General features: G+C 34.6%; 1 protein-coding gene across 3 annotated transcripts in view; it reads right to left on the bottom strand.

Moving 5' to 3' along the window:
• Positions 1–2,708: 2,708 nt before the first annotated feature.
• Positions 2,709–13,158, bottom strand: part of GCLC (glutamate-cysteine ligase catalytic subunit) — a 34,626-nt gene continuing 24,176 nt past the window's right edge. For all 3 annotated transcript variants that reach the window (XM_034436717.3, XM_034436719.3, XM_034436718.3), the window contains exons 9-16: positions 11,809–11,947; positions 11,312–11,424; positions 9,995–10,087; positions 9,072–9,176; positions 7,726–7,807; positions 7,506–7,609; positions 5,017–5,137; positions 2,709–3,719 (exon numbers count right to left, since the gene is read on the bottom strand). In XM_034436717.3, coding sequence (XP_034292608.1) covers positions 3,514–3,719; positions 5,017–5,137; positions 7,506–7,609; positions 7,726–7,807; positions 9,072–9,176; positions 9,995–10,087; positions 11,312–11,424; positions 11,809–11,947 — 963 coding nt within the window. In that variant the 3' untranslated portion in view covers positions 2,709–3,513. The remainder of the gene's footprint in view (positions 3,720–5,016; positions 5,138–7,505; positions 7,610–7,725; positions 7,808–9,071; positions 9,177–9,994; positions 10,088–11,311; positions 11,425–11,808; positions 11,948–13,158) is intronic.

A 13,158-nucleotide genomic window follows, 5' to 3' on the forward strand; every position in this document is an offset into this window, starting at 1 on the left:
TATCAAAAAGTGGAAGGGAAGTCTGGTCTGAGTGCTTTGTCAATTCCTGTATCATGTCAATAGAATCGTATAAAAAAAACAACACATTGGAGCTAAAATAATTTTTTTAAAAGGGCACTTTGATTCAAAAGCATGTGGATTTAAGACTTTTTGTTGGGTTTGTTTGTTTATTTATTTATTTTCAGTACATTGCATAAAATGCTTGTTCTATTATAAGGAATCAGTTTGTTTGCAGTAATGGGGCCCAAAATAGAGAAAACAATCTGTAACAAAGTGGAATTGTTAAATATAAAAAATGCTTTGGATGTAACTTCATATAAAGTAATAGGTTTACTTCCAGGAATTATTAGAATACATTAATTACATTTTATCATAATGCTAGAGGTGGCGTTGCTTTAAACTCACCTCTTCACAGTAATTATAACAGAGAGAAAAATTGCAGCAAAGAATAAACTGTTGAGTCAAATATTTTAACAGAGATCAGATTTGCATATCGCAATAAACTAGTTTTTGTTAGCCTTCCAAGGTAGTCCAGATAAGCTCCATAACCAGAATTATTAGCTCTTATCTTTTTCATAGTTATATTAATAAAATTTTGCAAGTCTGAAACTACCTCTCCCAATCCTCACTTTTACATTCCCAAAAACTAGGGGAGACACTTTCACCACCCCTCCTTCTTCAGTCAGATTTCATTAGACTGTTGTTTTCCTCCTGTCTTCCAAGGTTGTTCCCATACCATTAATTTCTTTAACCACAGCTTAAATCACAATTAAAGCCATGGAACCCAAGCTTCCTTTTGCTCAAGGGGCTCAGTGTAGGGTGCCTAGTCCTTATTTTGATAATGCTACACCTTTAAAGGGCTCCTTTACCCCCTCCTTTCTTCTAAAAAAATTGTAAAAAAGGGTTTGTGTGAACCTTTCGGCTTCACCTAATCCAGATGGGCTCTTGGCTAAACTACAAATCAAGCAAAACATATTATATCTTACTTTGTCCTAGACCAGTGTTTCTTTCACACCAGAGCAGAGATGGCCTTGAATGAAATATCCAGCAGCTCTTAAAGAAACAAGCATTTCTCAAACCTTAGAAAGGAGATAGGACAGGTAGTGGCTGTAACTTTGGGACGACATCATAGCTTTTAGGGTCTGCCTTAACTCTGAATGGATGCCAAGTGATTAGTCATAAGTTGAGAACTACTTATGGTATCAGGAAGAGGCTCAGGTTGACTCTCTCCTGACTCAATGGGAGCATAGAGAGCAAAGATAACACACAATCAGACTTTCTAGAATCTGTATCTCAGTACAGTTCAGCTTTCCTGCAGAGGCCGCTTCTTTATCTGGTCTACCCTGTAGAGTTGACACTCAGTGTGACTTTTGAGATTCAGACATATGGCTGGTTGTACCCAAATGCACCCATACTAGTATCACTATCCCTCAAAGGCGTGCATTGGAAAGAAAATGCTCTCACACAGGTTTCTTAGTGTGGAATAGCCCAGTTTTTATAATGAAAGAAGATATTAGGAATATCTACATGGAAAAAAATATGGCAGAATTATCAGAATGCAGAAAATTTATTACAACCTTCCAGTCATGTGATTGAAGTATCTTAAAATATGTACCATGAGGGGAGTGAAGAAAATCTCTATTCTGGCAATGTTACACTAGTACTTCCACCAAATCATGTTTCACCATTTATAGGGTGCAACGTCTTCCATTCAGTTCCATGTATTGTATGTTGTTTAAAACAAACACTTCCTTGGAATGTCAGACAGAATAATTATATGTGACTTTTACCTGACATTAATAAAGTGAGTAATACCTCAAGTTGAGACTTGAATCGTTTGGAGTTTTTTGTTGGCAAAATCTTCATTTTACTCCGGATGTACAAAGTTTGTTAGAATTACAACCTGGGAGAAGAAATAGTTCTTGGCTTCTACTGCAGACAAATGGCTGTGTTGGGGCACTGGAAGATCTAAGACTCCGCCTTCAAATGCTAAACTTAAGCTCTCATTAAAAATATCTAGTATGGGGATACATGAAAATGATGCATACTATAAAGAAAACACGAGGGGAAGAATTTTATTGCTGTCTCTTATAAGAAGCAGAGCATGGGAAATCGAGTTATGAGCTGTTTAGGACGATCAAATAAAAAATACTTTCTTATACATAGCATAGTTTAACCGCAGATTTCAATTCCACAAGCTGCTGCAAAGTTACTCACTACTCTGTCATCATTAGGCATGTAGTATTAAAAACCTTTGGGTTTTTAATCTTTTTTTTTTTTATGTACAACAGTAGAAACTGGCTGTATTTTTCTACAGTTCCTATATACTTCTGATTCCTGATTCGTAAACATTCATACATTTTCATTATTTCTCTTTCCATAGTTATATAGTAGGGAAAAATTTGAAGAGTACATGTATATCACACAAGAAGTGTTAAAGGCTTGTACATGTTCTGCTGGTTGTTTTGCCACATTTGGTTTATTTTTTAAAATCCAAACTGCTACATTGAGGCTTCAGATTTAGCAACATTTCTTTTAAAATAAGTAAAAATAACTTGACCTCTTCACATATTGGACCAGCTACCTCACATATCAAAAAGTGGAAGGGAAGTCTGGTCTGAGTGCTTTGTCAATTCCTGTATCATGTCAATAGAATCGTATAAAAAAAACAACACATTGGAGCTAAAATAATTTTTTTAAAAGGGCACTTTGATTCAAAAGCATATGGATTTTAATTCAGAATAAATTTGCATCTCAGATTGCTAATCTACATGGTCATGACTTTTCCCCAGAGTGTGAAATCTGAAATTAAGTACACATAATGCAAAACGTTACTGACTGGAAGTGATAGGAGCTTCCAGCAACAAGAACATATTAATTTACACCCAAGTTATTTAAGAGGAAGTATTTTTATTAATCCTACTAGGACTGGGACCAAGATCTACTTAAATCCAAACCTGTGAATTTAGCTATGACTACAAATGTAGTTTTATAGATGTCAGTTAAGTTTTCTAGCACTAATTTCAGCAAGATTAAGATTGCATCATTTTTGTACGGCAGAACAGGAAAGTATGAATCAGATTCTGATTTAAAAAAAAATACAGTAGGTTATTGACTGCATTCCAGACAACAATGGTCAGAATAAACATTCAGCTCTGGAATGCAGATAATATACAAGAATCAATATGTTACATTTACAAAGCTGTTCGATAAACAGTACATTTTTCCAGATTACCGTAAGTATGTAAAAAGGTATAAGTTGGTTTCACAATGACTTTTAGTATGATACTAAAATACACCGGTATTAAATCAAAAATATATATTATTTACATGTACATAGTATAAACCTTAAATAGAAGAATGTACCTACTGTAGGAAGTTTTAAGAGAAAGCTGAGATTGGCCATTGTATAATGTAATAAAACCATCTGATCTTCACATTATGAAACTGCAGTAGTGTGACTAGTGTTCCTTTAGATATTTTACAGATTACATATCAAATTAAAACTTTTCATTAAGAAGCGGCTTTAATTCCACTGTACTTTAGTTTATTTAAGCCCACTCCAAGCAGCTCGGGACATTCAACTTGCTCTTGTGCAATCTGGTTGCATTTCCACATCAGGCTGTAATTCATCTCTTCTGAGATCACACTATCATGCTTGTATTCTGGATGGTTTGCAACAAATTCTCGCATCCATCTAGCAGCTGTCATTAATTCGCCTAGTGGACAAGTCATATGATATGCATTAAAATTCACTTCATTATCTCCCCATATGAATTATATAACTTTCCATTTACTTTCTCTTAAGTATTAGCCTTCATTAAAATGTCACCTTAAATTTCCGTATTACATACAAGGAATATTCAATGGTGCTAAGAATAAAACATTAGGTTACTATACTATATTATAAACTCAATGAGTTGAATACTTTTTCACCACAGATCTGTCAATGAAAGAAACAACAATAACAAGAATTTCTGAGTATTATCTATACTTTTGTCAAGGATATTATTTTTGTAAATAAAATAATGGACAAAATAAATAAAATAAAGGACAAAATAATAAAATAATGGACAAAATGTTAATAAAGACAACAAAGTTATCATTAGGCTTTTAGGGGAAAATCAAGTATTTATTTGTAAATAGGAGCCGATACACAAGAGATGGAATAAATTAAACCAGAAATATGTAAACTCCAGACTTGGGGCTTTAGATATTCTATCTCTAGAACACCATTTTTTCCCTACTCGACAACCTATATAGAGATAATCCTTGACTTAAGACCATAATTGACTTAAGACCAAACAGCCTTGGTGGCGCAGCAGACTAAAACTGCTGTTAAAGTAGCATTTAGCTGCCAGCTGCCTGCAATTACTGCGAGTTCAATTCTCACCAGGCTCAAGGTTGACTCAGCCTTCCATCCTTCCGAGATAGGTAAAATGAGGACCCGGTTTGTGGGGGCAATAAGCTGACTTTGTATAAAATAGAAGGGGGCCAAAAAGCCCTACTAAGCAGGTATATACAAAAGTATGAAGGCTATTGCTTAAAGCATTGTAAGCTGCCCTGAGTCTCCGGAGAAGGGCGGCATATAAATCGAACTAATAAATGAATGAATGTATGAATGAATGAATGAATAATTGAGACCAAAATTTCTGTTGCTAAGCGAAACAGTTGTTAAGAGAATTTTGCCCCATTTTATGACCTTTCTTGCCACTAGTTGTTAAGTGACACTGCTTGTTAAATTACTAACACAGTTGTTAAATGAATCTGGCTTCCTGCTGATTTTGCTTGTCAGAAGTTCGTAAAAAGTGATCACACGATCCTGGGACACTGCAGCAGTCATAATATGAACCAGTTACCAAGTGTCTGAATTTTGATCACGTGACCATGGGGATGCTGCAATGATCATAAAATGGTCATAGACCACTTTTTTCAGTGTTGTTATAACTTTGCACCTTCACTAAACGAAAAGGCTGTAATCGAGAACTGCCTATAACATCAAATGTCTATTCATACCTGATGCTCTTTTTTTTATTAGTTTCAGATAGTTTAGAATGCTGCATCTTGTATCCACATCCACTTCCATATTTTCAAGGTAAGAGTTTAAAATTGGAATTAATCCTGGAAATACTCCTTCCTACAAAAATTAAACCAATGTTGAAATAAAAATGCTAAAATATTTATTTTTTCACTTCAATATTATAACAAACCCTTGTCTTTTGATATGGCACAAGAGTGCCCTCTAAAGGATATGAAAACTAACACTGGTAGGCCTATAAAATAGATTATGTTTTTCATTGAATGTATCTTTTAAATAAAGACTTTTCCATATAACGCTTAATACTATGACATATCTCCCATGTCATAGGGGAGATCATGATAGATACCGCTGACTAACACCAATCACATCTGCCAACCCACACTGGACCAGCATGGCAAATTATGATCTATTCCTTCCTTATGCCAATACAACTTCAAAACCGGCCCTCATTCCCCAAAGGCCCTAGGGCAACTACCCATGGCAGCTGGAAAACCTGCCCGAAGGCAGAGGGTGCAAGAATCACCGGGGTAAATCAGGCTGCCTTTGGAAGCTCAAGACCGTATGGGTTGGAAACATGTGGAAGAGGCCTTCATCCTGCAGTGGATAGATAATGGCTAAAATGATGATGAAGACTATGACATAATTAGAGACATATAATCAGTGTCCTTATTATTGAATAGCAGGGTCCAAGGAAACTTAGATCAGCTGCTGAATAATTTTCTGGTTGGCTACTGGGCATCAGAAAAGAAGCAAAGCGACACCTAGTCTCTCAAAAGAGTCTGCTTTTCACTTATTCTCATTGTATGAAATAGTGAGAATAGTATTAAAGGTAGAAGAAGGGACATTTACATAACACTATCTAAGCTGCAGCTCAAATCATCACTGTCAATCATCACCTCTGCAAAAAAAAACTATGAATATGTTTTGTAAACCTATACCTTGTTTAAGTAGATAATAAGTCACCAGAATAATTAGGTAGCTTTTAAATTTATACACAATAGTAAACCAAAGAGAGCTAGAATACAAAATATCTACCATAAAAGTCCTTTTTAAAGCAGAAATTGTGCAAGCCTAAGTTATGTTCAGATCCATTTGTTTCTAACCTCTTCTGCTGGTATAGAATTTGGTCACTTTTAGGAAGACCTTTCTTCCTAAAAGAAGATAATTTAACAGGAAATGCAGAATTGCCTGTTGGGGTCAGTCCAGTAATTTATGATTGGAGGAGAGATTAGGTCCATCTTCCAAGAAAGAGCATTTCTGGAATTCCAATTCAACTGTTTCAATTTTAATGTCTAAATATAGGCACAAATGCTCTTGGTAGGACATATTATTATATCTTCCTGATATTCCACTATCAAGGTGGAATATCAGGGTAAGTATGCCTTATAGGACAGCACCTGGATATTACAAAAATATTAGGGGATGGTAAAAGGTGAGCAATGAGATTATTGTAGCAGAAGTCTGAAATATTAAACCAGTCCTTTTATATATTAAGATCTAAAATTCTCTGCTTGATTTCCCTTCAAGCTTTATTGAGGTCCAGCATAGATAACAACCAAGGGCTACTAAACCGATGTTACTGGTTTATTTGGAATATTTCCTATGTACAATGGTGCTTAACAGTTTGTGAACCTTTATGAATTTTCAGGTTCTGCACAAATACTGCCTAAAACATTATCTGTTCCCCACATAAGTCCTAAAACTAGATTAACCCCCCCCAATTAAACAGAAATTTTATACTTGTTCATTTATTTCTGAGGAAAATGAGCCAAAAACTATATATTTGTGAGGGAAAAGTATGGCACCTCTAGAATTATCACTTCATTTGAAGAGAAAATTAGAGCCAGGTATTTCAATCAGGTGTGAATGTGAGAAATCCAGCCCTTATTTCAAGAATCAAATTTTGGGTATTCACTACCAAAATCTGATCTTCACAACATAGGTATGTGGAAGTGTGACATGGCTGGAACAAAGGAGATTTTTGAGGTCCTCTGAAAATAGTTGTAGATGATCACCAGGCTGGAAAAGTTTACAAACTATTTGTAATAGTCAAAAATTCAAAAATGTTCACAAATTTTGTTTCTTGTTTCTTTGTGTAGTTTTTCCCCCTCCTAGTTCTTTTTTCTCAATAATGTCCTTTTTTATATCTAGACTTCATAGGCTTAAAAGAATGTGTAAGTATATACAGCTGTATTTATTCTCTAGGTTCCAGGATAGTCATTTAAAATTATTCCTTCCCGCCTCAGTTCATTTCTGAAATTAACCCATTAAAATAACAATTAGTTCAAGATCTCTTAAAGGCCAAATCAAGATAAGTCATTTTCTTATGATTGCTATCCTCAGCTAAGGAAAGACTAAAATCAGAATTTTGTACTTGCTTACTTTAGATCACAACCCTGATTCTTAATCTAACTCTTCATCAAATCTATAAAATATGGCAAACTTCATGAATAGCTGATCTTACCTTTCCATTAATTATTGTATCTATGCTCATTAACGTATATTCTTCTACATCTGTTTCTGTACCATTTTGAGTTGCACCACATCCATCCACTACTGCATTGCCACCTTTTAAAAAGAAATCAGATTGAGTGAAGAACACAAGGATCCAAAGAAGCCAATTTGTTTTACGTTTATTTTATATTCAAATGTTAATAAAATCAACCAGAAAATAAACAGCATACCTTTAGAAATGTCTTTTCTAAAATAAAACATGCCCTGCCGGACAGCATCTCGTTTCTGAGCTACTTTCATGTTTTCATCCACCTAAGAAAGGGGGAATAGGAGAAAATGTTACACTGGGTTTCTTGCTAAAATGGAAATAAATTGTAGTTAACTTTCTAGTCAGAAGATTTTAGAAATTGCACTTTAGGGCATAGCATTGGTTTGCATAGATTTGTATAGCTACTAAATATAATTATGTAAAACAAAAATTAGGTTTAACCAGAATTCTATGATTATCTGGAATTCTAAACTGATATTGTCTTATGGAATGACTGCTATCTTATCTATCTTCAAACATGCTATCTTATGCTAACATGCTAAGTATGATTTTTCCATGTGCCTAAACCTCGAAACAATTTAGTCAACTTTCAGCTATTCCCTCACTGAATTAAATGCACAATAATTAAGAAAATCCCATTTAAAGCAAATTTTATGAATTTTAGATTAATCACACAGAACAAAGGTTTTAACATCATCACTTTGTGACAGAAATTTGGATCCCAATCACTGTAATAAAGCAAGGACTACCCGTATAAACAATTGAGCGAATAAGAACAATTTCTTGCTACTAAAGTTTGCAATTTAGCAGGAGACAGTGCTTAACAATTGTAGCTCTGGCCTTGTGGAGTATTCTCTCCTATGTCTTCTAACATGCTAGAACATATTTTTTTTTCCCAAAGAACATTTGAGTTGAACAGTTTGTTGCTACTATCTTTAACATTTTTTAAATAGCAGAATTTATATTTATTTGTGTTATTTTGTTTGGTTTTGTTGTGATTTATTTTTCATTATTACTATTATAAGTCATCTTTGCATTATTATAACTTCGGTTGCTTTAATTTATTGATATATACCAAGGAATTTTTTAACTGTTCTAGATGCATTTGCAGGATCCAATCTGGGTTGGTCACTGGGACTAGAGGTTTAGTCTTCCAGGTTTTGGACTTGTGCTGGAGTTTATCCTCAACCAGAACTTCTCTCTCACAAGAATGTGTGCTTTGGGTATTATATGCTCAGTATTTATACAGTGCCTGGTTGTGTGTGACTTTTTATTGTTAATTGGGGTGTTGATAGCTGGCTGTTAAGTTGTTGGCTGTTGTTTCCTTGTGTTGCCAAGTCCAAAAGCTCGGAAGATTAAAACTCTGGTCCCGGTGACCACCCCAGATTGGATTCTGCAACATTATCCCAGGACATGTATATTTGCCTTCATTCATATAGATGCTTTTGTTGATTGTGTTGTAAAATTCTTTAAGACTAATGATTTTACAGCACAGAAGAAAAATAAATATTATACAAACACTCTTACCTTTGACAAAGGAATGAGAAAATCCAATTTGTATGAGAGAATGACTCGAGTTAACAGTACAACAAACACAACATATGCTGAGTTTTCGAAGTCTGTTAACTGGACCTAGAAATTGAAAAGTATTTTTTAGAATTGTTAATGTATGTATGTTGTACATATCCCAAACATAGTACAGAAAGATTACATCATAGATTCTGATAAAGACTGTGAGATATCAGACTTAGAATCTTTTGCTAAATATTATCAAGATTATACCTTTTTGTGCAAGTTTTCCAAAAACAGAATTCCAGAAACCAACTAATGGTATGGTTAGATATTCTTGTATAGCAGTGGTTCTCAACCTGTGGTCCCTGGACCTCTGAAGGGCTGCGATGTCATCACAGGGAAGGCTTGAAGAAATGTTACAATTTAAATCTTGAGTTAAGTCTTGGGGGTCTGTAGCCATGGTCCATGGTCACAAAAGGTATTTAAAGGTCCATGGTGAAGAAAAGGTTGAGAATCACTGTTCTATAGAATTCTGCTGTTACATGTTCTCTTTTGAGAATTCCAAAATTGCCAATTATCACCAATATTAACTTCTGATACAGCCAAAATAACACTTGCACATCAATATTTTAAAATAGGTATTTCAGAATTAATGCAGCGTTATACAGAGAAAACATGATTAAGGAATGATATGAAATTTGTGATTCTTTCTGATTTGATTATAATTTCAGTTGAAATTAAGACTATCCCAGGCTTAGAATCTATGGCAGGCAATCACTGTTTGTAGCGATAGTAAACTGCATAACTTATCAAGATACTTAAATGTGTATCATGGAAATGTCAAAATAGAAAGCATGAGCAAAGAGTTGCAAATGTACTGAAATACGTATTTCAGTTTTCATTCATAACATAAGCCACTGAGCATGTTTAGTCCTTACCTCCATTGGTCTGAACTCAACTCTCCATCCAATATCTGAATTTGGAGGAGGAGGCTTAAATCTCATTGTCTGCCAATTTGTTGACTGAATATTCTACAGGAGACAAAATAGGTATTATTAGGCTATAACTGTAACTCTATGTGGTCATCATAGCAAGTAAGACTTTAATATTTTTGAGAACTCATGATAAAACAATAAGCTGCAAAACTGCATCAATTGCACTAACAAAGCATGAGAGACTTTGTACTGAAAATATTTAGAATACTATACAAATTGTAGTCCTTGAGTTATGACTGCAATTGGGACTGGGATCGCAAGCAGACCCAGTTTTTGTTGTAACTCAAGATGCCTGGGTTGTTAAGTAGGAAGTGGAGGGAGTCCCAGCAAAGAGGCGCAATGTAGGCCATACACAGATTTTGGGAGGAAGATGCCGCAGTGTGGCGCAAGCTCAGGAAGTCCAGGGATGGAGGATGTGGGGTGCGTACAAGCACAGGGAGAATTTACTGGAGCAACTCATAGCCTTCCTCCTGGCTTCCCCATTATCTTTGCTTGGGGGAAGCCAACAGGAAAGGTTGCAAACTGTGATTATGTAACTGCAGGATGCCACAACCACTGTAAACTTGCTGCCAAGCACCTGAATTATGATCATGAGACTGCGAGGGTGGTGCAACAGCTAGGAATGGTCTTAAGTATCACTTCAGTACTGTTGCAACTTTGAACAGTTGCTGAACAAGTAGTCGGTAAGTGAGGGCTAGCTTTATGTAAATATATTCTCAGACTTCGTTTGCTTTTATTAGGTGAGATTCATGCTATCTGTACTGATAGAAATTGGATCATGCCAACCCTGTCCAATCATAGGATGAGCAGAAATAACAGGAAGATTCTGTACTTCTGTACTCATTGTTTTTGATTTTCCACAACAGATACTTAATTAGAATTTGGTAGACCTGGGCAGACCAATGTTTCCAACAAGTATACAGTTTTCAACTTTTATTTCCAACATTTTTGTATGGAGTCAACTCATATCACACTCCCTAAATTATACACTGACCTATACTCTTAAAACTGAGTAAGTATTGAACATTTTTGTCACATTACTGATATGAATAAACACAGAATTTTTATCTGTATTCAAATATGCAATGAAATATATACTTGCAAGTTGTCATTTAAGAAATATTGAAGAAACACGTATGCAGCAAATAATTATTTGGCATAATTAAGTGCTGCTGTAGTTTTGATCCTTTTTATTAAATAAATGGTATATTAAACAAACTATGTACAACTTTTTAATATAAACTAGTATAACAATATAACCTCAAAATGATCAGATTCATTTGCATCATCCAGATGAATTTTTTCTTCAAACAGTGTCAAAGGGTCACGAATAAATAAGTGAGCAATGTGTTGTGCCAAAAGATGATCAATGCCTACAAAACCAAGAAATTGAGATATCCATTGTTAAAAAAGCAAGTTTATTAAATACAATGTGCACATTTATTTGCTTGCAGTAACTCAATAGAGCTGAGGAGAGATGAAGCAGTCACCACAAACACATGAATGAAATATTTTGAGTTTGATAAGAAATGTGATAGTTGACTCATTCTTTCAATCAAGAAAAAAACTGCTTTCAAGATGAGGGATCACGGCAGAAAATTAACTAGCACATCTAATGCTGCTTTGTGTGATACTTCAAGAACAGCTTGTTTAAATTAATCACAAGTAGTCCTTTCTAAGGATTGTGTCTGATTAAGGGAGAAAAAAAACAAGACAAAGGCTTGGAGCCTCGTTGTCACACTGATTTAAATACTTACCCTCTTTTACTAGATGCTCATAGATTTCTTTATCTATTGTCAAATCAATGTCATTGTACTTTTCACCGCATTCTGAGAGATAACTGTCTATGGAATCGTATCTGGATTTATTGATTCTGAAACGGTTGTTCTTCAATGGCTATGTAATTTAAGAAGAAAAATGTCTAGTACCTATTGTCATTATCTGCAAGAGATACTATAACACTGAGTCAATGTAGCATTGTAACCAAAACTGCATACATATTTTTCAATAATTTAACTATTTAATAATATGGACTATTCATATAAAGAGGGGCAGGAGTGTTTAACAATAATTAACGAACAATATAAAATGATTAAATGATACAAATCCATTATACGAAAAGTAAAATCTACTAAAGAAAAAATGTAAAGAGAGGGAGATAATAAACCTCAATGAAGGAAAACCTTAAACAATTTAACAAGTAAGATATGAATCAATAAGAGTTCCTCGATCGCCATGCTAGAAAAGGTTAGAGATATAGTTAGAATAATGAAACATCAGAGGCAAGTACTAAAATTCAACAAAATCTGGGTTAATTTTACTAACTTTATCTCCTGCTATTGGCAATAATTATACATGGTAAATATGAATATTTATATACATAAATACTTTTTATTTCATACTCAGAACCTGATTAGAAATCTGATGAGAATAGTTATACACAAAGAGCACGTCAAAATCTAATCTAAAAAAATATTATCAGAATACATAAAGCTGAAACAGTTTTAATACCTCTGTATTCCAATTTCTCAATTTTTGATGGCCTAATCTGATTAACCTCATCCATCTTAGAAGGCAAAAAAGGTTTGACTTTGGTATTCATTACAGAAATACCAAGACTGTCAATTGGGGTGGGAAAGCCAAAACGTATTTCAAAAGTAGGCACTGGGAAACCATTTCCTTTAGCATTGTCAAGAAAAGTAGATATAAAAATGTCTTCACTTTCTACATTCAAAGAGATTTAAATAACAAAAAAATGCTTAATGAGCAAAATGCTTAAAATTATGGAAAGTTTTCAAGGAATGAAAGATAAGTTTAGGAAGAAATATTTTTGTGTGAGAGCATGAATACCTAGGCCATGGGTGTCAAACTAGCTGCGTCACATTGCTATCACTTGATGTATCGTGACATTTTTTCCCTTCACAGAGCTGGGGTGGGCATGGCCTATGTGTGACGTATCCGGTCCGTGGGCCACCAGTTTAACACTCCTGACCTAGGCTAACTACTCTTGCAAACTCTTAACTGCTTTGCTCACAGCTGCTGAATGTCCTCCTCTTAAGAAAAGCAAAATACAACCCCCTGATGCAAAGAGAATGCTATTCCTTAGA

The sequence above is a fragment of the Pantherophis guttatus genome, chromosome 1 (assembly GCF_059756535.1).
Source record: "Pantherophis guttatus breed Tessera chromosome 1, ASM5975653v1, whole genome shotgun sequence".
Classification (NCBI taxonomy): domain Eukaryota; kingdom Metazoa; phylum Chordata; class Lepidosauria; order Squamata; family Colubridae; genus Pantherophis; species Pantherophis guttatus.